We start from the raw sequence: 23,766 nt of genomic DNA on the forward strand, positions 1-23,766 counted from the left end.
CTCCCAGGTCTGTGGATTGGCTGGTACCAACAACTGGCTTTGGGAACCCCAGTTTCACGCATGTAACGTCTGAAGTCCCTGTGAGACATCCATTTAAACCAACGAACACGAAGTTCAGGAAATAAGTCTGAACGAAGAACCAAATTTACTATTTTAAAACCAAAGAACTCGATGAGACAGCCAGTGAGGATTTACAGAATAAACAAGGGAAGGCCGAAAACATGCAAAAGAACTAAAAGAGATCGGATCATAAAAGCTCTCTTTTTCCTGATCCTTCACTAGGTTGACCCCCTCTTCCACACCCGGCTCGCCACTGTCCTGGAATGCACAGACCTGGAGACCCCAGCCTTTGCTGGGAGCCGAGCGCCCCACCCCCACTCCAGGCCCGGGCACAGGAGCACCGCATTCGCAAAGCACCACAGCCTGGCCTCCCCGAGACTCACGGCCTCGTTTTCTCACCAGGGCTGAGATCCAGCGGACACCAGGGCTGCAGACCGCTCCCAAGGCCTGGCAGCGCCACCATTATCGCTCAGGAACCGGTTAGCCTCCCCGGTGGTCAACTTTCAAAGCTCGCTCCCGCGCGCGCTCCGAGACGTTCCTGTGGACCAATCACAATGTGGGGAATTTCCCACCGACTAATCGTCGCACCCAGCAGTTTTCCCTATATTAACCAATCAGCAGGGACTTCTGCCGCATGCGCAAAGAATGGGGCGGGCCAAGGATTGCTATTGAGCCAACGTTTCACGGGGTGATTTCTTTTTAGGTTTCCGTTTAAAGTGGGGTTCAACTATTAAATAAAAGCTTAATAGTCTTTCTTGCCTTATTTTGGGAGGACACTGTAAACAGAACTCGAGACAGGATCTTTCCTGTATTAAATGTCACTCTTGCTTCCCCGCACCCCTCTCTCAAGCGGCATTTCCCGTGCGTGTCAAAGGGCTACCCTTACCCCATCAGGCAGCACTCGAACGTTGTATATATTCGAATGTGGATGGTAGTCTAATGTTTACCGAACTAAAACAATAAAGGAAAACAAAGCAAATATCCCAGAAAGGATATTTGTAGTTCTTTTAATTTTATGGGACGTCTGGCCCGGGATCCTGGCGAAAGGCTGTAACGGCCATGTCAACTAAGGGAAAGATAGGCCGCGCAGTCTACCAGTGCACATGCGCAATGAGCACACCTCGGTGGGGGGGGCCGAGTGGCGAAAGCTACAGGGGCAGAGGCGAACGCATGCGCGTGGCGTCTCCGAAGCGTTCCGGCTGGAGACTGAGCACCACCACCCCCCAGCCCCTCCTCACCCCCGCTTGAAGCCGCGGAAGCACCTCCGTGCGTTTCACCGCCAGAGGCCGGGGCTGGCTCGCTGTGCTGCTCAGCGCCGCACCCCACCCGGTGGGCCGGCAGCGGCCACGCATGCCCGGGCTGTGTACTGCCCCCCTCTAATTGCATTGCCGGCCCTAGTCCCTCACTGCCGCCGACGACTCGGACTCGCCCGGGACTGGCGAGTCGCGGTGCACTGGTACCCACGGCGCTGCAGCGGGCCCTGGCCCCTCCCCGTGGAGCCGGGAGTCGTGCCGTCGCCCCCCGTCTGGCAGAGAGCTGGGTCCGGCGTCCAGCCCTCCGGCCTTCGCTTAGGGCTCCTCGCCCGCAGAGAGGAGAGGTTCTACCCGAAACCGGCCCGGCCTGACCCGGCCCGGCGGTGAAATGAGCTTCTTCGGCTTCGGGCAGAGCGTGGAGGTGGAAATCTTGCTGAACGATGCCGAGAGTAGGAAGCGGGCCGAGCACAAGACGGAGGACGGGAAGAAGGAGAAATATTTCCTCTTCTACGACGGAGAGACGGTGTCCGGGAAGGTTAGCCTCGCACTCAAGAACCCCAATAAGCGGCTGGAGCACCAGGGCATCAAGATCGAGTTCATCGGGCAGATCGGTGAGTAGGCACCCGGGGCCTCCCTCCCCGGCCGCCTCCCCAGGGCCAGAGACCGACTTGGGGACGGGGGAGCGGGCTGGTTCCGGGCCCAGCTCCGGTGAGGCCTGTCGGAACCCCTTGGCCACTGCAGTGTGAGGCCCGCCGGCCGGCGACTGCCCCTGTGTTGACGGCTTCCCTGCCAAAAGTGACAAGCGCATCGCGAGGACGGTGGGGGTGGCCGAGGGCGACGGGGAGCATCCCTGCCACAGCATCATTGTTGTGGGCACCTTGCCCTGGGATACCCTAGTTGTCCCTTAAACATGTTCTCAGCTTTGCTTCCTGCCTCCAGGATTTCCAAGTGAAACGCTCCTGCGGTAGCCTGCAGGTGGATTTGTTAGGGGAAGACCTTTCTCCAGTACTGCTTTTGCCATTGTCTGGACACCCACAGCTGTCGGACCCAAGTTAAGCTGGTCCTCTGAGCCTCACTTAGTTTACTCCCATCCACCCCTTTTTTCTTTCACATGTGATGTGGGAGAGAGCTCACCACCTTTCTCTCTGGCCTTAGCTCTGATCTCCTATCCTTGGACCTGTTTTGAGAAAGAAACCCTGCAGCCTTCTGTATTTCAGTCTACTTAGCCTGTGTTTCTAAGACTTCTTCATTAGAATGCTAGTTTTCAGTTGACTAATTTCCTCCTTACAGACAAAAAAAAAAAAAATCCTTCTCAGTCCAAAATTAAATGATCAAAATTTCTCAATGCTCTAACAATCTTCCAACATAACTGTTAATAATTAAAACTAGACAGTAAAAGGCAGTAAGAATCAGAAAATTTGGGAGCTGCCAGTCAAAATGGAGTTGTCTCTAATTCTAAGACTATTTGAAGTCTTGTGTTTTTAAAAACTCTCAGGTACTTCTGAAATAAATGGTCTTTATCACTGGGTCACACTCTGGATTCAGAGTAAATATTCATGTGGGCTGAAAAAAACTTCTGGCTAAAGATTCATTCCTGTAGCACAGGCTGCCTGTATGACCCTGTTCTTACAGACTTTTTGGGAAAACTAGTTAAATACTCTCATATTCTGAGAGCACAGCAAAGAATCTGTTCTCCTATTTTACAGGGGCAGGAAACACTGGCACAGGTAGGAGGAATCCTGGAAAAAGGAGTCTGTGTGGCCAGTGCTCTGGCTGAAGTATTTGCTTCTGATATTTGAGAAAATAAAATTAGGTCAAAGACTGGCTGATCATATAGGAAACTTTTTTGCTATTTTAAATCCACAATTTGAGTGGCCTTTTATGTATCAGAAAAGGGCTAAAGAGTGAGTTTCATACCCTCTACTCTCCTGCCTGTAGCTTGGATAGGGTTTCTTAACAGCAGTACTGTTTACATTTGGGGCCTTAATAATTCTTTGTTGCCTCAGGATATTTAGCAGGATATTAACATGAGCTGGACCCACCATGTACCAGAAACACCCCCAAATAGCACCCCCAAAGATGTCTTGGGATATTTCCTTATGTCCCTGGAGAGTAAAATCACCCGTAGTAAAGGACTGCTGGTAGACGGGATGAATCCAAAGCATTTTGCGCTAAGCATGAGGTATGAAATAGTCGAGAAGTGCTTGCCTGCTTAGCAACGCCATTTTTCAAGTAGTAGTTTTAAAGTTACTGCATGGATTCTTTGGCTCTGTAATATGAATGTAAATAGGCACATTTAGTCCATGTCTTATACCATCACTCCAGGGAGTGGTGATACCACATCAGTACGTGAAAGATAACCAGAATGTCCCCTACCCAGCATTGTGAAATGAGCTGTTGGGGGGAATGGAGTCAAAGCCTCCCTCTAGTCTAAGTGAAAGGGAAGCTGAGGGAGTTGCTTGCTGTACCTGCCCTGCCCGGTTTCTTGTCTAACTCCTTGAATCATCATCCCTGCTGGGTTTTCTCCCAGCCTTTTAGCTTCCATAGATAACTCTTCCTGAGCCTCTGAGCACCGTGGGCTATTGTTGACCCTGTGACTTTGAGCAAGCTGTGTGCCTCTCTGAGCCTCAGCTTTCTCACCTGTAATGCAGAGATGACAAAATCTTGTGAGAAGAATGTTGAGCCGTCAAGGCATAATGCTTCATGCAGAGTATGGTCTATCTGTGTCAACAGTCTACTGATCTCAGGGCACCAGAGCGAGGCTAGCGAATAGCTTTGCCGAGGTTGTGGTTGTGTGGTTTTCTCCCTCGTTGCATTCCTTGACTGTGAATGAAGTGGGTGGAGCTTTGGTCAGGCTCCTAGGTCTGGCTCTGCGAGTGATGATGTACAGTATAGGTCTTGCTATATGAGAGTAAGAAAGTTGATATCATCAGTCTCTGTCCACCTTCCTCACTGAATTCCATTTTAACTTTAAAATGTTCTTATAAACTATCGTCTCTTGGATTTGATTTCTTTTTTCCTTCCCACCTTCCTTCCTTCTGTGGAACAGTTCCACAGCTTGAATATCAAGTTCTTTATGTAATTAACCTTCTTATCCTTATGATTAATTTCTTTTTCCTCCTGATGAAAGTATATTTGTCCCACTTGTGTATTCATTAGAAAGACAGCCTGGTACATGATTGAGGGTCATGCAGATAGGGTGACTTAAATTAGATAGGGCTCCGTTTATAATAGAACAGTCTTTGCTAGGGTCTTGTGAGGACTAAAGATAATATATGTGATGTGCAGGTCTTAGCACATATAATAAGGTACTCAGTAAAAGGAAGTTAAGATGATTATTGTCATTTTCTCTTTTCCTATTAAGCTTGACCCATTAAGAGGTTTCCAGGCACTAGACGTTTAAAATATGTCACTGTGTAGTCACCCTGATTCCTGTGCAGGCGGTCCATGGGGAATGTTTGGACCTGGTTAGCCTTCCCTTTGGTCTACTTGTCTGCCTCCCCCCATTGCCTTCCATTGTCTTCTTCCAAACGGCATGTTAGCCTAAGTGGAAACCTGTGAAAGGGACTCTACAGAGTCCTTGCAGAGACAACCGTTTAGCTTTTTGTTGCATTGGACCTCTCTGGACCCTTCTCAGAAAAGCTCCTGTTCCAATCTTGGTTTTAGAGGTAGGCAGGAACACGCATAACTTTTGTTTCTTGTCTTTTCTCTGTAAGTTGCTCTGACAGTCTCATCTGCACCCATAACTTCTGTGTCTTTTTATATTCTGATGACTCCCAACCTCTTTCTTTGTCCTGACCTGAACTCTCTACTGAGTTCCATGCCTGTGTCTCCAACTGCCTCCTAGGCACCTCTCCACCCGAATACCCCACAGATCCCTCAGAAACACATCCAAAACAGAAACCTCTTTCTCTGCTCCAGGTCCAGCCCTGCTTCTTGTCCTGTGTGCTCCATTGTGGCCTATGTCACAATCAGCCTCAAAGATCTAGAAGTCATCTTAGACTAATTCCTCCTCCCACACTCCCAGTCTGCTCTCCCAACAGCTCTCGAATACATCTTCAGTCTGTGCTTCCTCCTCTTGCCAGTGCTGCTGCCTTTATTATCTCTTTTTTGTGGCTCCCTCCTAACTGGTCTTCCTGCCTTTGCTCTCCTCATCTTTCAGCTCACCTTCTGTAAGAGTGAACGTTCTAAAAAACGGTTCTGACATTGTCAGTTCTCCCCTTAAAATTCTGCTCAACTTCCTATTGGTTACAGGGCGAAATTGTACCTGGCTCCTTCCTGAGCAGCCCTGCTTTTCTCCCCAGCCTCATCTCTCCCTTACCCTGTAACCCTCACCTCTTATAGTTTCATCAAAATATGTTCTTTCTAGAATCTTAGGCATCTTCCCTTTGTATGTGAACATCTTTCTACAAGGTCTGCACTTCCACTCAGGCATTTACCCATTCTTACAGTGCCCAGCAAACATGTTTGGGGAAGCAAACATGACAGCCTCCCGCAAGTTCCCCAGGCTGACTGAAGCCCTCCTTCCACTCTTCTTCCACAGGTCTCATTAATACCTCTTTTCAAACAGGATATGACAAACTTGAGACTTTTTTTTTTTTTTCCTGGTCTGCCTTCCTCACTAAATTCTGAGTCCCTGAAAACCAGGGACTACCTTCAGTCCATCATCAGTAGGTGCTTGATAAATATTTGCTAAGTGGATACCTGGTCAGATCTAGGAATTTACAGAAGCTGTTCTCGATTTTTTTCTCAACTCCTCCTAGATAAACCAAAGTTACTTGAATGAAAAGGGGGAGTATAGGTTTGCTTTGCGGCTTGCTGTGATGAGGGAGGGCTTCCTCTGGCGCTTGTGGTAGAGGCATTGGTAAGCTAGGTGTGGCCATTACTCTAGGCCACTGAGAACTAAGATGACTCACCTACCAGCAGGCACCCATGCAGCCTCTTCCCTAAGGGAACTAGGGCACAGAAACATTAAAGCTGATGTCAGTTCATTTGCTGTTGCACATTGCTTTGATCACACTTTCTTAGGCCAACCTGAGGCTGATCTCTCCCTGTATATAAGAAAATAAGAGTCATCGGACCATGATTCAGTCAGTTCTACACCAACTACTTGGATGTTGCAGTTTGAATGTTGCTTCTGAGAGTATAGGAAGGTCTTATCTATTCACCTGTATTGTCTATGTTTTCTCTTATCCTTAGTAAGTTTGTGAGCCACCTTGGGTTTCTTTCTTCATCTAGTGTGCTTTTTCCCATGGCTTGGTCTGTTGTAACAAAGCTAACAAATGTGTGGGGAGGGCTTCTCCCATGTCACTGTAGCATGGGATGGCCCACATTTTAGAAAAATGCAATGTGGTATATAAGAAGCATGGGGGGGAATTTTTTAATTGTTAGAAGAGACCATTTTTCAGCTGCACTCATTTGGGGAACTGTAATGCATGATATAAGGCAGAGCTGGGCCATCTTAGAGAGTAATGGGATTAAATAAACCAAAGGTAACTAGAAGGTCAGAGTTACAAAAGAGGGCAGATACTCCTGTCCTCCAAAACCAAATAGATAATATCTGGATTTTTTTTAAAGAAAAAAAATTTTTTAAAGTAATGCCACTGGGAGCGCCTTGGTGGCTCAGTTAGCTAAGCATCTGCCTTTCCCTCATGTCATGATCTTGGAGTCCTGGGATCTGGCCCCATGTCCAGGGCTTCCTGCCCAGCTGGGAGTCTGCTGCTTCTCTCCCTTTGCTCCTCCCCCCCACCACCCCTGCTGGTGCTCACTTTCTCTCTCAAATGCATAAATAAAATCTTAAAAAAAAAAAAAGTAATGCCATTGTGTGGATCTGAACCCATCAGTACCAATCAAGCCTGTACTTCTAAAGATTTTATTTATTTATTTGAGAGAGAGAGAGAGCACACAAGCTGGGGGGAGAGGGAGAAGCAGACGCCCCACTGATCAGGGAGCCCGATGTAGGGCTTAACCCCAGGACCCTAGGATCATGACTTGAACTGAAGGCAGGTGCTTAACCGACTAAGCCACCCAGGCGCTGCACGCCTGTACTTCTAAAAATTCCAGAGGTTTTCTGTATTTTATTTCATTAACCCATGAAAAGCTATGTAAAAGACACATCGAAATTAAGTGAATTGATTCTGGCCTGTTAGTGAGTTGTTGCAGGGCCTGAGCTGAGCTGTGTCTTGCTGGGGATGGGCAGCCCAGAGGTGTTACTGCTCTAGCAAGTATACTAGGGTACAAGAGATTGGAGTGGATGTGGCCAGCATGGTCTTGATTGGGTTGCCAGTTAGCCGATAGTGGCTGGGAAAATCAGAATGGGGCTCTTTGGAGGTCTTTTTGGCCTTGCTCACTTAATGTTTCTTCTAATACCTGCATGAAGCTTGGATCAAACATGGTCCCGGCCCAGCAGCAGGTTTCAGGCTGCCTCAAATGATGACCCTGTGATGCAGAGTTGGCTCAATTTCCTTACAAAGTGGCAAATTCATCCCTCAGCCGTTGGTGGCAAGTTTCATCATGAAAACATCCTGACTACAAAATCACTTCTTCCTGTTGGATCAAAAGAGAGGCTCAAGACAGGGAAGTTACCTTAATAAGAAACATGGTCAGTTCCTACTTCTAACTTGAGATGCCTGGTTGCTGAGGGCTTTGGAGGTTGGGGAGAACCAGGGATAACTTGTCATTGCATCTTTGGGATAAAATACAGGCAATTTATAACCTCTTGATGGCCCAGCCTCTTGCTAAAACAGCCTTGTAGTTTCTGTTCTAATTTATATGAGAGGAAACCAAACTTTCTGGCAAATAGCAAAGTATGTCTGTTATTTCTGCCCCTTTCCACCACAATGTTTGCAAGAGCATTGGAAAGGGCTTATAAATTATAAATTAAAAAGCCCAGTCCAGCTCCACTCAGACTACACACTGCCACTCTTATGTGACATTTAGTGCAGGACCTGATATTAACATGTGTCCAGGAGGAAAAGCACTGGGGAGAACGTGACACTATGCAGGGAAGGACCTCTCCTGCCAAAGGTGGCCACAGCCAGGTGCCCCTGCTAGGTCAGGCATAACATTACTAGGTTTCTCAGATGCTGGCCATCTGTTCTCTGAGCGCTCTTGGGTCCTTCTCGGTTTTGTTTCTCTTATTGCCTTTGGTATGTGTGATCACAGTTGTATATTTTTCCAACCTTCTCTCTCCCTCTTTTACTCAACTCTGGATTTCTCATTTAAAGTTAATGGACATTGGGGCTCTGCTCTGCCTGCTTCTGTCCCCTGAATCTATGGCCAGAACCCAGTGCTTGGGAGCTAAGATACCAGGTCTACCAGTTAAGGTGTCACTTCCCACACAGGTGTCAGGACCATCAACAAGGACTTCGGTAGCAATGGACCAGTGAGAGTAAGTGAGAGAGCCTTTGTTGCAGTGGTTCTGTTCCTACCTGATCACTGCACTTCCTTACATTTACTGGGGGCCACAGTTTTTGGATTTCAAAATAGAAGCAATGGATTGTTCACCTTTTCCTATCCTTTCCCTCTATAGGTTGTAAGTGTGATCTCTCATTTAGTGACTTTGTAGATTATTACTCACTACCCAGAATGTTTCCTGCCACTGATTCCATTAAGTATTTGAAGAGAAGGTGGTTGTTTGCAATATAAAGTGGATCAAAGTGTAACTATATAGGAAATCAGCAATAAGCTATAATTAGAGAATATAGTGTAAGTTCATACTTAAGTGGCCGCACTAGTTTGGGATTAAACCACACTAATGCCGCCTTCCTGACTTGGAAGAATCTTAGCACAGAGCCCACTCTGCTTTGAATGCTTCCCTTCGGGGGTTTAAAAAAAAAAAAAAAAAGGCTCCCAATGGAATAGGCTTGTCAGGACCAGCTGCTAGGGGTTGATTTTGCACTCAGACTGAAAGCAGTATCTGAAACCATTTTCTCTTTCTTGACATGGTTCTCCCCTGGGCCAGGACTGGACACTTCATTTCTTGGGCCTGAAGATGCAGTCCTAATCAGGGTTCAGCCCTTATGCTACCTGAGGCGGACCCACACAAATGCAGCTCTGTCGCACTGCCAGGATGCTCAGTTTGTCCCTGAGAGGGATCGCCTGCTGTGCTCTGGAGATAGGGGAACTGGCCTAGTAGGCCATTGTCTCCGACACTCCTCTCTGTGGACCCGTTTCTTTGTCCCCAAGCAGCCGACAGCAGTAGTACTGAGTGCACTCTACTGGATCTAGTTCTGATCTACCCTGTCAAAGGTTGTAGACTTTCATAGGACTGGAGCCCAGAAATGCCCGAGAGGTAGTGCCTTGACTGTTATGTGGCCTTGTATACTCAGAGTCAGTACTAAGTGTTTTCTCTGGACGGCTAGGTACTGGGGGGGTGCCAGGAACTAGGCCTTAACTCTAAAGACCATGCATATAGAAGAGTTAACACTTAAATAGCAGAGTACAAATAGGCATAAAATAATAGAGGATAAATTGATGGCATGAACTTATAATTAAGATTCGAATGCCAGAACTATTTCCAGAGGAGGATAAATTTAGAGCAGTGCTTCTCAAAGTGTGGTCCCTGGGCCAGCAGGACCAGCATCCCCTGGAGCTTATTAGAAATGCAGAGTCTCAGGCCTCACCCCATACAGCAGGACTGAGTAATCTGGTTTTAACAAACCCTCCAATTGATTTTGGTGCTCACTGAAGTTGAGGATCACCCCCCCCCTTATTTAGTTGGAGGAAATGACACTAAAATTTCTGCATCATGTAGATTCCTCTTTGAAGAATCATAACAGCTAGCAGCTAATATGTTTTGAGTATTTGCTGTCAACTGGGTACTATTCTGAGTCATTTACCTGCATTACTTCCTCTAATTCTTATAGAACCTTACAAAGTGTAATGTTACTACTCCCTTTGCACCAGGTCATAGAAATAGATTCATTCTAGCAGTAAATCTGCTTTAATCTGAGCCCTGCAGTCAGCAATGATACTCTAAGCCAATCATTTGACCATGGTATGCCTCAGTTTCTTTCTGTTAAATGGGTGACAAGGCCTGTCCTAGCTACTTCAGCTTATTATAAGGATGATATGATTAAAGAACTATGAACATGCATTCAGAAGTTAGAAATATTTTTAGAAATGTTTTTAAAGCAATGTAGTATTTTTGATAGCAGTTCCCCTGATACAGCTCTCACTAAGGCACTGCCGTGATAGGCTGAAGCAGGGTTATATTGGGTTTTTACTGTGCCACTGGATTTCTCCGGGTAAAACTGGAGTGTTTAGAAAGTGGGGAGGAAAAGAGATCAGTATATGGAGAATGCAGTGAAGAAGCGCAATTAGGTAAATAAAGGGAATCGAAAATAAGGGCTAAGGGGAGTTTGTTTTGCGGACGGGAGTGGTGGGGGGATGTCTCTCAGAAGAGGGGATCCTGTATCCTGGAGCCTCCTTGCTAAGCCTCATGCAGGTTGGGGTCTGATAGTAGAGGTTGATGCTTTCTCCCCAGAGCTCTACTACGACCGTGGGAACCACCATGAGTTTGTGTCCCTGGTGAAGGATTTGGCCCGGCCCGGAGAAATTAGCCAATCACAGGCCTTCGACTTTGAATTCACCCACGTGGAGAAGCCGTATGAGTCCTATACAGGCCAGAATGTAAAGCTACGGTGAGTTGTGCCTGCTTTTTCCCCCACCTTCCCCTGAAGCTGTCCATGTTTCTGAGGCTTTTTAATGTGGGTCTCAAGAAGAAAGAGAACTGAGCTGTGGTGTGCTGGTAAATGGTTAACAATGGGCTCTCTGGGAGGAAAAGCCCTGGTTTGTAGCATTTGTCTCTGTAGTGTAAATATTGCCACCATGGCCAATTTCAAACTCCCAGCCAGATGTCCCTAATTACAGAGTTGGGGAGAGATGTTCAGTAGCCACCTTGACACAGCTAGATGTAAATTCCCCCAAGAGCAGAGAGAATTGTGAATGGTAGCAAAATTATTAGGAAGCAGTGAGTTTGTAGTAAGTATTACTTTTGTTTTTCATATAATCTTAATTATAAATTTTTATAATTTAATTTTAAATAATCACTATGTTTAACAACCAGTTTTTGAAAGTCCTGAAGAGTCAACAGTTAGCTTTCATACTGTGATACATGCTGTCCCCAGCATACCCTGCGCTGCACATCAGGACATACAGATCCTCAGTCCAGCTTTGCCATACAACAGCAATGTGATCCTGAGCTCTGTCACTCAGCTTTCTCACTTGAAAAGTAGAATAGATTTGGATTCTAGATCGGTCCTCCATCGTTCGGGGTAATGGGAGTATAAAACATAACACAGTGTGACGAGCTTTTAAAAAATTAATAAACGCAGTTTAAGTACATTGGACTGTTTTTAGTGTTCCAGGTTCTGCGGATGGAGACTGATTCCAGGGGCTGCTGAGGTTAAAAAAAAATCCAGAGAGGTTCTAGACTCTTGGATGTAACCTGAGATTAGGTGATGTCACTGAGATAAAGCAGACTTCTCTGTTACTTTAGACACCTGGTTCGAGATCTTGATGCTATCTTATAAGATCAGCTCATCTTTATCACCTTAAGGCCCGGTAGTGCAAACTACAGGAAGACATTTCCTCCCCTTCCCTCCCCTTCTCTCCCTTTCTCTTCTCTCCTTGGTCTCTCCTCTTCCATCAGAAGCGTGACTGTAGGCTCTCTTTTTTCAGTCTGTGCAAAGAGGTCTAATCACTAACATCACTCAAACTAGAGACATTGCATTCAGGAAAAGCTTCACAACCATGAGGATTATCTAGTTGTCGCCAAAGCTTGGCTGTGGGATTTATTGTTATTTTATTTAATTTTTTTTGAAGATTTTATTTATTTATTTGACAGAGAGAGGCATGAGGAGGCAGAGTGGCAGTCAGAGGGAGAGGTAGAAGCATACGCCCTATTGAGGAGGGAGCCTGGCATGGGGCCTGACCCAGGACCCTGGGAGCATGACTGGAGCCAAAGGCAGCCACTTAACCAGCTGAGCCACCCAGATGCCCCTATTTAATTTTATTTTTTACAGTGGATTGCTCTTAAATGTTTTTAAGACAGAGAGAAAGGTGTTGAAAGAGTGCAGTGATTCCCCGGAATAATAAAAATAGAATTACCATATGATCCAGGAATTCTGCTTTTGGGTACAAAGCCAAAAGACGTGAAAACAAGGAATCAAACACAGGCATATACACTCACACTCATAGCTGCTTATTCACAACAGCCAAAAGGTAGACCAATCTGAGTTCCATCAGCAGATGAAAGGGTGAACAAATGTGGTATATACATAAGTGGGATATTATTCAGCCATAAAAAGGGAAGGAAATCCTGTGATATGCTACAACATGGATGAACACTGAAAGCGTTATGCCAAGTGAAATTAGCCAGTCATAGAAAGACGACTGCTATTGGTTTCACAACAGCATGAATGTACCTAATGCCACTGAACTGTACACTTAAAAGTAGTTAAAATGTTAAATTCTTATATGTTGTAGAGAGGAGAAAACCCTTTTTTTCCTCTATCCATCTTAGGTTTGTAGACTGAGGCCCTACTAATCAGACCGACAGAAGACATGCTAGCAAGAGAAAGGCAGACTGGTTGATTCACATGTATGTTGTGCATATGCATGGAACTCAGGGATTGGTAACAGAAAGGGGTGGTTAGGACTAGGAGCTTATACAAGCATCTTAACAGAAGAATGATAATTTTGCAGAGAAGCAGCAGGACATAGGGAAGGGACTTTGAGCTTCTAGGGACAGCAAGTTGTGGGAAGGTAAATATATGGGAGAAACAAATGGAAGGTAAGAATCCTTTAAGCAAGATTTGTTCTGTGGATTTCTCTAGTGCAGTCTCTGGGCTGGTAACAGTTGTCTCTGGTGATTAAGAAGGTCTTGCTCTTCTGGTAGAGAGTGGGGAGGGCAGAGAGTTTTCTTTCCTGTGTCTGCTTCTTGCCTGTTGCTTTATAATATCAGCTTAATAAAACTGTCATGCCAGGGTGGCGTATTTTGGGGTGGTGTACCCTGAACTCCTTTTGTGTTTTACTACAAAGTATATAAATGAATAAAAGAGAAAAAGGTGTTGCTGTCCACGTAGATGAAGACATTAGGATTCATGCTGAGAAAGTGAGGAGGTCAAGAAGGGAAAATTAGTTAAGGGCAGCTTATAGATGTGATTCCAGATGAAGGGCTTGTATATTATTACTTACACAGCGGTGGGGGGAATGAAAAGATCACTCTAGACACCTCTTTCTTTGTTTTTAGGTGGGGCATTGGTTTTTTGGATGGTTAATATAAAGTCAACACGTGCTATTTGATGAAGAGTAGAGTGCAAAGACAAAATTGTTGGAAGGCTAGTACAAGGGCCTGAGCATCTTACCTTAGTGGACACAGCTGGAGCGGGCAGTAAATGAGGAATTTAATGGACAACCACAGAAATGACCAGTGAATGTAGGTGCAGGTAGATGGCTATTAGGAGGAAGGGATGACTTGTAGTGAAGATGGTTCATCCAAATTTAAAGTCTAAGGCACTGACAAAATACAGAGGTATGAAAGTTCACTAGACAATTAGAAATGCAAGCCTGGCACTCAGGACAGAGAAATACACTGTTGGGAGTCCTCTGCTCAGTGCTAAAAACTGGTATATTTTTCAAGGGGGTGAGTTGAGGAAGAGAAGAGCCCGGGCAGGACCTGTTAGAGGGATAGGAAAGTGGGGTTGGGGGAGGGCGGGAGGTAAAGCAGGTAAAGCCCTCCTGTAGAACCACAGGAAGAGCATTTCAAAGAGAGAAGGAAATGTTTTACTCTCCAGTGTCAAAACTGAGGCTGAAAAGCAAGGCCACTGGGTTTGGCAATAGGGAAGAAGCTGCAATAGTTAGAACAGGACCCATCTGTGACCACTGTCCTGACAAATGGGCAGGAGCACAAAGCCTGGAGATTGTTTTGGGGATTGAGGAGTTTGGGCCTTTGTATAAACTCAAAAGAGGAAGTCTTTACTGGAGAGATTCGGATAGATTGAGAAAATTGGAAAACTTGAGGGATCGCGATGCCAGGTAGTAGTTCTCTACCAAAGCTCCCATATTAGAATCACTTGGGAGGCTTCAAAAAATGTTGATGCCTGTGTGCCTCTGCAGGACAGTTAAATGTCAGCTCTGCCGAGGCATCTGGATTTTGGAAGCCCCTCCTCCCCAGGGTGGTTGTAATGTACACACAGATCAAAAGTCTTTCTACCAGATGGAGAAGGATAGGGGTCTTGAGAGACGGAGGTGCTGTTGGAAGGAGGAAAGTTTGGGCAAAGATACAGACATGTGTTTAGGACGGAAGTAAGAGACAGTGCAAAACAGAGAAGTGAGAGAATTATCAATCTTAAATTGGAAGGCTTTTTTCTTCTCAGTAGAGTTAAAGCTGTGTCTTCCACAGATCAGGGGGAGAGGAGACTGGAGAGCCTGAGCAGTTAGAGAAGGGTTAGGAACAAATATGTGTCTTGGAGAATGTGGCAGAAGTTACTGAGATGTATGAAAGGGTTGCTGAGCATGGTTCAGGTCCACACAGAGGAGAAGAGCCTAAGTGTGTCATTGATCTGGTTGGCAGCTTTCTGCAGGCACAGTTGACAGGTGATACAGATCATCTAAGTTTGGGTTAGAAGAAAATATCATTAAGGGGTTGTTTTTCTGCATTCACTGGGTATGAGCATAGAGTAGGTCAAGGGGACAGGGACGCCATGATCGAGCAGCTGACCAGACGGTCAGGCTTGGCATGCTAAGCCCTTCAGGTTCTGTGTCTCTGTGTTCTTCACCACTTGTCCTCTACCACAGCAACATCTCCCAAGGATCCAAGATTTAGCCAGAGACTTCCTTTGTTTAAACCGGGACCTCTCCCATCTCTGCTGCTCTACTTACAAGGTCTGCTCTGCCTGAATGCCCTTTTTCCTCTCCCCATAGACTTGATTCCTCTACCTGAATTAGCACTTGCTGTGTGTTCTAATTTTTCTGTTTATTGACCCACCTTCCCTAGTGGACTGTGAGCTTCCCATGAGACTGTATCTTATTCATCCCATGCCTAGCAGTAAATGTTTGCTGAATGAAGAGCTGACTTACTTTCTCCATTCCCTATCACTCCCATTTAACTTGAAGGACTTGGAAATTGCTTAATTTATTGAATATTGTTAAGTAGAGACATGGAAATATAAGAGTTTAAGACAGATCCCTGTGCCTGAAGACCCAGGAGTTAGTTGAGGAAAAACCCATACACAAATACATGGTAGGCAGTGGTGAGGGGCTTGAAAGTTATTAGGATAACCTGTTGTGGGACTATAGAGCAGTGAAATCAATTTTATTTAGGACAGTGCTCTGAGCCCAGAGGATGGGCTCAAAAAGCCATTTGTGGGGAAGGCCTTTGAATTCCATTGTACTATAATTGCAAAATTTTGTGCGTTAAGTACGTTCATTTTTTTTTTTTTTCTGAGAAGTGGGTCCACAGAGGTAAATTTTTGAAGGAATACAAAGCCACAAAGGCTAACCACTATTAGAGCTTCTCTCCAGTGGGTCTGTTTGGTGCATGGATTGAGGCAGCATTGTGGAGACTGGGAGTATTCCTTTATGACACATCCATCTCCTACAGGTATTTCCTTCGAGCCACCATCAGCCGCCGCCTCAATGATGTCGTCAAAGAGATGGACATTGTAGTCCACACACTCAGCACGTACCCAGAGCTGAACTCTTCCATCAAGATGGAGGTTGGGATCGAGGACTGCCTGCACATTGAGTTTGAGTATAATAAATCCAAGTAAGTATCTGGGGCCCCACCGTCGTGGAGAACTATTGAGGGAGGTCAAGAAGGGACCCAATGAGAATCTAAGAGGTTGGTGCCCTGGCCTTGGCTGGCTCATAATGCCGTGCTGGAGGGGAGGCCACTGACCTGGTACTATGAATATTTGTGCCAGGCTGCTGAAAGGTGGACCAGGAAATTAAGCTTCATTTTACTTAAATGGAAATTAAGAAGGTACATTTAAGTTAAATATCCTACATTGTCTTTTAAGGTCAAGCCAAATTAACTTTAAGGTCATTTGTTTTGGGTGTAGACACAGCTCTTTCCTTCTATTGATGAAAATAATCTCAGAATACAATTCCCATTAGCATTTGTATCCTATATACAGTATGTCTCTAGAAATCAATGTGAAGAAGCCACGCAATGGCCGTAGTTTGCTGCTTCCTTCTGAATTAAATGAATTATAGCAAAGAATACCTGATGCCTTTTTATAAAGGTCTTTAAATAATTCTAGCTAGCAAGTTGGGAAGCCATGTATGTTTTATACTGTTTGCTGTCTGAACATGAAGATACTTAAGTGTGGAGCACTGGGGTATCTCAGTTGGTTAAGCAGCTGCCTTTTGCTCGGGTCATGATCCCAGGGTTCTGGGATCAAGCCCTGCATTCTCCATCTACCCCTGCTTCTTCCCCTGCTTGTGCTCTCTCTCTCTCCCAAATAAATGAATTTTGAATATCTTTAAAAAAATATCTAAGTGATTATAAATCACAAAACTTACTGACACTTCAAAAATATACCACAAACATATTTCTTTTCAGTATAATGCCTTCCTGAAAATGTTTGAAAATCAGATATGCAAAAGTAAAAGTGTATTCTATTCACAAAAAGCAAAAAAAAGAAATTAGAGTCTCTAGGGTTCTTATTGGAGAGACCCCTATTATCCAGGTAGTGCGGATTAGGAAGGGCTTTTTTAAAAATTAACAACATATGTGCTTCCTAGAACAGGGGTGAGGGAAAGGCATATATTTCCCTCTGCCCCTGGCCTAGAACCCCTCATGACCCAGAAGAGGCCCTGCTTGGCAAAGCCTCGCCTATGGGACAGGGAGGGGTGAGCTGGGAGGGAGGTTGATCTGGGCCAGGCAGAGACATGCAAGGGAACAGCCTTCCCCTTTCTCTTCAGCCTCAGGGCTCTGTGGGCTTTCTGGAAAGGAGCCACCAAATAGTGCCTACCCACCAGCACTCCAGCTACCTAGTAAAAGAGGTAGCTGACAGGCAGTACTGCCTTGTAGATCTCAAAATAACTGTCAGTCAGCAAGGTTCAAGACCAAGTGTGGTATGTGAAGGGCACTGTAGAGAGTCTATCCCATGACCTCAGGAACTGGATGTTCACACCTGTCCTGCTTCCTCAGAGTAGGCTGCTGTGTAAGAGCACACTGTCTATATCATGTAGTGCTATTCTGCCATTAGGGATTGCTCTTGGGGTAAGGTAGCTCGTATTACTATGTTTGTACCTTGGGAATCTCCTCCGAGAAGTGGAGACAGGTTAGTGGGTTTCAAACACATAAGAAGGGATAAAGTAAAAGAAGAGTGGGGTCCAGGGTTCTAGGCCCTCCACAGGAGTTTCTCGTATATTCATGCTTCTGCATAGGATTTCATTTAGAATAAAGGAATTTTCTGTTTACCAAAGTTTGAAAACCCCTAGAATCTATAATCTCTTAGCATTCCTTCTGAAATGCTGTGAGCAGCCTCCATTCTGACTTTGTAAGTGTCCTTACAAAGTCTACCTTGTAAGACTTTATCTACTGAGAGTATCTACAGTTTTCCCAGTTAGACTGTAAGCAGAAAGGCTGCCTGAAATAGTGGGGAGAACACAAGCCTAGGAATTAGGCACTTGAGTTCATACCCTGTGTCTGTCCCCTACTCAAATCCTTGTTCAAGTATCTGTCTTTGAACTTCCTTTTCTCCACATGTCATGTAAGGAGATTAAATTCTTAGCTTTTAAGATTTATTTATTTATTTATTTATTTGACAGAGAGAGATCGCAAGTAGGCAGGCAGAGAGAGGTGGGGAAGCAGGCTCCCCACTGAGCGGAGAGCCTGATGCGGGGCTCGATCCTGGACCCTGAAATCATGACCTGAGCCAAGGGCAGAGGCTTAAGCCACTGAGCCACCCAGGTGCCCCAAGGAGGTTAAATTCTAAAATCCCTGCCAACACTCCTATTCCATGATTCTGAGCTTCAGGTTTGAAGATTTTCCTTTCTTCCTGTATGCCTGTTACAGGGCAGTGCACACGCAGACGACTGGTATTCCAGACTGACTCAAAGAGAAATGCTGGGAAGGGCAGAAAGTGTAATACAGCATGGCCAAGCTCATAACAGCCCACAGAGCACGAGCCATGTGAGTAGGGCCCAGAGAGAAGGTGCTGATGGAGCATAACGCATCGTCTTCCTGCCTGAGCTGTCACGTCCAGCAGACAAAACTCTTTGCTACAGGCAATTGAGGTCCAGTTTCCAAAAGATGTTTTGTGAGCTCAGATAGCGAGCAAATCCTGTTTCCTGCATTTGTGGGGTTTGCCTCCCACTCGTCAGGACATCTAAAACAACATAAACACAAAAGGTATAAAAGAAATTAAAGTGCTGAGAAGATAGATCAGATGGGTAAGCATAGAATGGGTGATGTAACATGCAAGAACATCCTGTGAGTTGCTTATGGAAAAATGGGACAGATTCCAATAAAGCACATACTGGGAAATCACTCTGCAAGGGCAGTTGTGGTAAGAACATGGGTGCGTGTGTACTGTGACTCCATCTTCAGCCAACCTGCTTGGCAGTGTCCCCTCCCCTGAAACCCAGGAGACCTGGAAGTATGCAGTTTGGCTGCCGTATTCACATCTTATTTTCTGTTCCCCAGATACCACTTGAAAGATGTCATTGTAGGGAAGATCTACTTCCTCTTGGTGAGAATCAAAATCAAGCACATGGAGATAGATATCATCAAGCGGGAAACAACGGGCACAGGCCCCAATGTGTACCATGAGAACGACACGATAGCCAAGTATGAGATCATGGATGGGGCTCCCGTGAGAGGTGAGCATCCTGGCACCCAGCCCGCAGCTGCCTCACCCATTCCCCTAGGCCCTGCAGAGTTTTAGAGGGGCTCAAGAGATTATACTGCTAAAGTAAGATTTCCTATTCACCTATAATTTCTCATCTCTAATTGCTCACTGTGGATCCCAATAAAGAGGAAAAGGAGGGCTGGGTATGTGAAACTCCAAGCTCCTTCCCCACCTTCACCCAGAAAAGCCCCACTTTAGCCGCGTCTACATACCAAGCTTGTACTGGAGATTGCGTCTCAAGAGTTATGCCTCTTAAATAACAACAACAACAAAAGCTTGAAAGTACTGGCTTAGCAGATAAAATTGAACATTTTGCTACAAGGTGCCTGGGAGAGAGTTGGAGCCTTTGGGAACCCCCACCCCCATGCCTCCCTCTCAAGGTAGGTGCCACAGACCACACTGGGTGGGACAGAAAACGATACTACCCCCATTTACCCCCAGAGTGGATATTACATCTGGAATGAATGGAGTTGAAAGCTTTGTTACTTGGGGAATCTGTGATTATTTGGGAGTAGCAATCTTTATGTTCTTCTGGCCCTGCAGCCGCTGATCAGGAAGAATGTACTTTTTCCTTTAGAAGTGCTTGGTTATGCCAAGGTTCTGTTCAGTTTATTCTCACGTGTGTGTTCCGTGGGGAAGGTAGGGACAATGACAGCAGATTCTTGAGTGTCACCATGCCGGGTCCTTAGGGGGATAGGACTGAGCTCTTGACTCTGTATATGCCCTTTTGTTCACCAGCTGTGGAAGTAGAGCCACTTGTCATTTTCTCTGAGAAGTAAGACAAAACAGCAGATAATTAATGGTGAATTTTATATTTAGCTTCAGACTACATTATAGGTTTGGCCTTTCTCAGTAGAATTACTGCCCTAATTTCATTTCACTTAAATTAGGAAAGGCAGGGTGTTAGAGCTGGAAGATATAAAAAATAACACGTAGTCTGATTCCACAGTTTTCCACAAGAGAAAATTAAGGTCCAGAGAAAGCAATAGACTAACTCAGAAGTCATACAACTAGTTAATGGATAACTAAGACCAGAATTAGGATTTTCTCTTTTCCAGGCCACTATACCACTGCCAATCCATCTCAAAGTAGAGATGTATTTTGGGGGGCATACACTATGTAGGATGGAGGAAGGTGGCATTGAGATTGCTGGGTGACATGATGAGTTAGCTGAGGTTTGACAGTTGCCTTGTGAAAAACCAACAACTAGACACAATACATATAATCAAAAGATGCTTAGTAGTAGTGTCCTGTGCTGTTCATACTCATGGGTCTCTGTATTGGGGTGGTTAGAGAAGACACAACGGGACCTGGAGTGGAGCTGCAGTCATGTTTTTGCTTTAGCAGATCACTGAGCCACAGAATGCGAATTCCCACCAGGCAGAAGAATTTACTTGAGTGTTCCATGACATGCTCAGGTGGCATCTCATGGGCGGAGTGTGACTTGGTGTCAGGTAGGATGGGTCACTTTGCCCTTCACTCTGATACCTGCTTGGCCTTTACAGGAGAGTCCATCCCTATCCGGCTCTTCCTGGCGGGCTACGAGCTCACCCCCACCATGCGGGACATCAACAAGAAGTTCTCCGTGCGCTATTACCTCAACCTGGTGCTGATAGACGAGGAGGAACGGCGCTACTTCAAACAGCAGGTGAGGCCCGGGTACCTCCCCAAGACCCCTGGTGGCCCTAGAGCCACATTAGGAATGGCATCATTCCTGTGAAGATCAGGCTCCATTTCAGACAGATTAAGCAGAACAGTACAGGGGAGAGAGTTCACTAGTCTCTGTGCCACTTGTTGGTTCACCGAGAGGGAGTCGCACAGCAAAAATGAGGGTTCCCAGTTGACACGTGAGTCTGCTTCCTGTGACTGCTCTATGCTTCCTGCCCACACCATCAGAAGGAGCCCTAAGGTAGTACGGATAACTGTTGTCATTGGAGAGAGAGAAGCAGAGGAGGTTTTACTAAGGTGCCTGGGAGAGAGTTGGAGCCTTTGGGAACCCCCACCCCCATGCCTCCCTCTCAAGGTAGCATGTTGCCCCCCTCCCCCAATTCTACAGGAAGTGGTGTTGTGGCGGAAAGGTGACATCGTACGGAAGAGCATGTCCCACCAGGCAGCCATCGCCTCACAGCGCTTCGAGGGCACAACCTCCCTGGGTGAGGTGCGGACCCCCAGCCAGCTGTCTGACAACAACAGCAGGCAGTAGGCCCCCAGGGCCAAGAAGCTGCTGGGCTTCCAACCCAGCACCCCCGTCTACGAAACACCAGCGGCTGGGGGAGGGGGAAGACAGTGTGATGCTCAACTGACCCGTTACTTGCAACCTGAAAACAAATCGTGTTTTGACTTTAATTCTTTTTTCTGAAGAACCTAAGGGGCTTGGGTTGGGAGGCAGTCTCCTTGAGATTCTGCAGCTGACGTGGGAATAGGGATAGGTAGCAGCCCGGTAGCTAGTCTCTGTGGGGTAAGAGCCTTCTGTTGAGGCCTTCCATGTGGGGGTGCCTTGCATTTTACAGGAGAGCAGAGAGCGGGCATCCTTGATTCCTGGGTCTCTGAGCTTCCTGATACAGGATCTGAGCATGTGCCTGGGATTCTGAGCTGCCAGTGGGGCCCGGGGTAGTCACATCTTATTCTCCCCTCTACTATCCCTGCCCTATCCTAAATGGCAGGGGGGAGACTCAAGATCAGGAAGCTACCTCTTTGGGAGTATTGGATGTGGTGCTTTGACGTTTCCACAAGCCAACTCCTTTTGGCCTTTATGTCACTGCTGTGAACAAGACACCTCCCTTCTCCATCTTCTACGGACTCTTATCAGTAACGTCCTGGAACAGAAGCTTGTGGAAGGGCCTTTGGCTGTTGTCCCCTCACCTTGAGAAATTCTGGGCATGGAAACACCCTGGGGTCAGTGCCATGCATGGATGGCAGCATGTTGAACGCAGGAGGCCAAGCAGGCCCACTGAGGAAGAAGCATGGTGACTGTGCGTAGCAGCTGCCTGCCTTCACCCCATGACTGTGCTCCCCAGCCCCTGGGGCTGGATGGTTCTAGGGTATTGCTGTGTGCTACAGCAAGCCTAAACAAGGGCATCTGTTTCCTTTAAGAGATCCCGGGAAGGGGCCTTGATCTCTTTGCTTTCCTACAAATGGATCTTCATCACTCCTTACTCTCCCTCCACTTACTTTGTGGGAATTGGGGCTTGGGAGTTTCTTACTGATGCCCATGTCCCCTCATTCTCTGAGATTCAGAAGAGAGATGAGAGCTTCAGCAGAAGACCCTGCTACACAACTTCAGAATAATTCTGCTTGCCAAATTATGTTTTCACCTTCACCAGTTGACCGACCAGAGTTTAGGACCATTGATGTTTTGTTTAAAAACTCTCATGGGTATTCTTGTTATCCTAAAGGAGAGGGGGACTTCCCTCTGTTGCACTGTGTGTGGGCCTACTGGAGTAAAGATGTTGACATCCTTTTCTGCCTCATCTGGAAATGATCTAATGGCCTCCCTTCCCTTCAAGCAGACCCCACTGGCCAATAAGTACAGTATTTGGTGGTCTAACTTCTCCATAATTTGGGAAGCAGAGGGGTTGGTTCCTGTGTCATCTTTTAGTGTGGAAAATTCAGACTCTTCTTTTCCTCAGAAATCAGTGCAGTCATGGGCCTCTGGCTGGGCAGGCTCATGGGTCAGGACTGAGACTGGAGGAAAGGATACTAGGATGATACTTGAGGTTGACTGGGGACAGCAGAACCAAGGAAGGTAAGGTGGTTCCCCTTCCCCATCCCCCATGCTAGACCCCAGGTACAGGTGCGACGGACAATCCCGTGGGATCAGGATTACTCATCCAGCTGCCCCTGGATTATCAAGGTTAGGGGCTCAAGTGTATGGGGGAGGCAGGTTCTGTGCTCCTTGCCTTTTCCACAACATGAGATTAGGCTCTGGTGTGCCTCCCATTATAGCTGGTATTCTAACTAGAAAGGACCTGTCAATTCCTCTGCCTCCCAGCTGACAACCCAAATTCATTTTCCAACTTTCCTAACATCTTAGACGTTTCTTCTGAGAGAACTAGAAGGTAGAATTTGATTTTATTCTCTCAGGAGCTGTGCATAAGCCAGGTCTTCTGTTTTCCCTCACTCTGCCCCCATTCACTCCTTGTCCGTGCAACTGTGCAGGTGAGGGGAGGCCCCACCCCCACCTTCACAGGTTCCCATACCTGGGAGTGCATAGGTACTAAACCAAGCAGTGCAACTTGTAATTAAGCAGCTGCAGTGTTTACATGTTTCTTAATGTGTCGTCTTTTCAATGGCTGTATTTTAAAAAAAAAAAAAAAAAAAAAAAAGAACACTTGTTTCAGTTGTCTCTCTGATTAAAGGAAGCCCCTGTGGCTTGGGGGCATTGTGCCCATGGTCCACCAGGGTCTGTGATTTCTTATCTTACACTGTCCCCACTCACACCCAAGGGGAGATAGACTCCCACCTTGATCCAACACAACCCCTGCCCTCACTGTGGCTGTACCCCCTGGTGAACAGTGATGTTTTATGAATGCCCATTTTAGACCAGCACAGGCTGAGAAAGGAATGCCAGCTGTACCCTCATCTGG

At 46.3% G+C, this 23,766-nt stretch overlaps 2 protein-coding genes across 3 annotated transcripts in view; one reads left to right on the forward strand and one right to left on the reverse strand.

Moving 5' to 3' along the window:
- The window catches only part of NCAPD3 (non-SMC condensin II complex subunit D3), a 68,773-nt gene extending 68,149 nt beyond the window's left edge, over positions 1 to 624 (reverse strand). For both annotated transcript variants that reach the window (XM_032360486.1, XM_032360485.1), the window contains exon 1: positions 460 to 624. In XM_032360486.1, the coding sequence (XP_032216377.1) occupies positions 460 to 523 (64 nt within the window). In that variant the 5' untranslated portion in view covers positions 524 to 624. The remainder of the gene's footprint in view (positions 1 to 459) is intronic.
- A 587-nt stretch (positions 625 to 1,211) lies between these two features.
- Positions 1,212 to 23,577, forward strand: VPS26B (VPS26, retromer complex component B). Its single transcript, XM_032360493.1, has 6 exons — positions 1,212 to 1,924; positions 10,801 to 10,957; positions 15,922 to 16,086; positions 18,976 to 19,151; positions 20,686 to 20,828; positions 21,237 to 23,577. The coding sequence occupies exons 1-6, from the start codon at positions 1,702 to 1,704 to the stop codon at positions 21,381 to 21,383; spliced, it is 1,011 nt and encodes a 336-aa protein (XP_032216384.1). The 5' UTR covers positions 1,212 to 1,701; the 3' UTR covers positions 21,384 to 23,577.
- Positions 23,578 to 23,766: the final 189 nt, after the last annotated feature.

The sequence above is a fragment of the Mustela erminea genome, chromosome 9 (assembly GCF_009829155.1).
Source record: "Mustela erminea isolate mMusErm1 chromosome 9, mMusErm1.Pri, whole genome shotgun sequence".
NCBI lineage: Eukaryota > Metazoa > Chordata > Mammalia > Carnivora > Mustelidae > Mustela > Mustela erminea.

Coding starts and splice junctions, on each gene's coding strand:
- VPS26B (XM_032360493.1), top strand. CDS start 1,702: ATGAGCTTCTTCGGCTTCGGGCAGAGCGTGGAGGTGGAAATCTTGCTG. Junction 10,958..15,921: donor GGCCAGAATGTAAAGCTACG/GTGAGTTGTGCC, acceptor CATCTCCTACAG/GTATTTCCTTCGAGCCACCA. Junction 16,087..18,975: donor TTTGAGTATAATAAATCCAA/GTAAGTATCTGG, acceptor TCTGTTCCCCAG/ATACCACTTGAAAGATGTCA.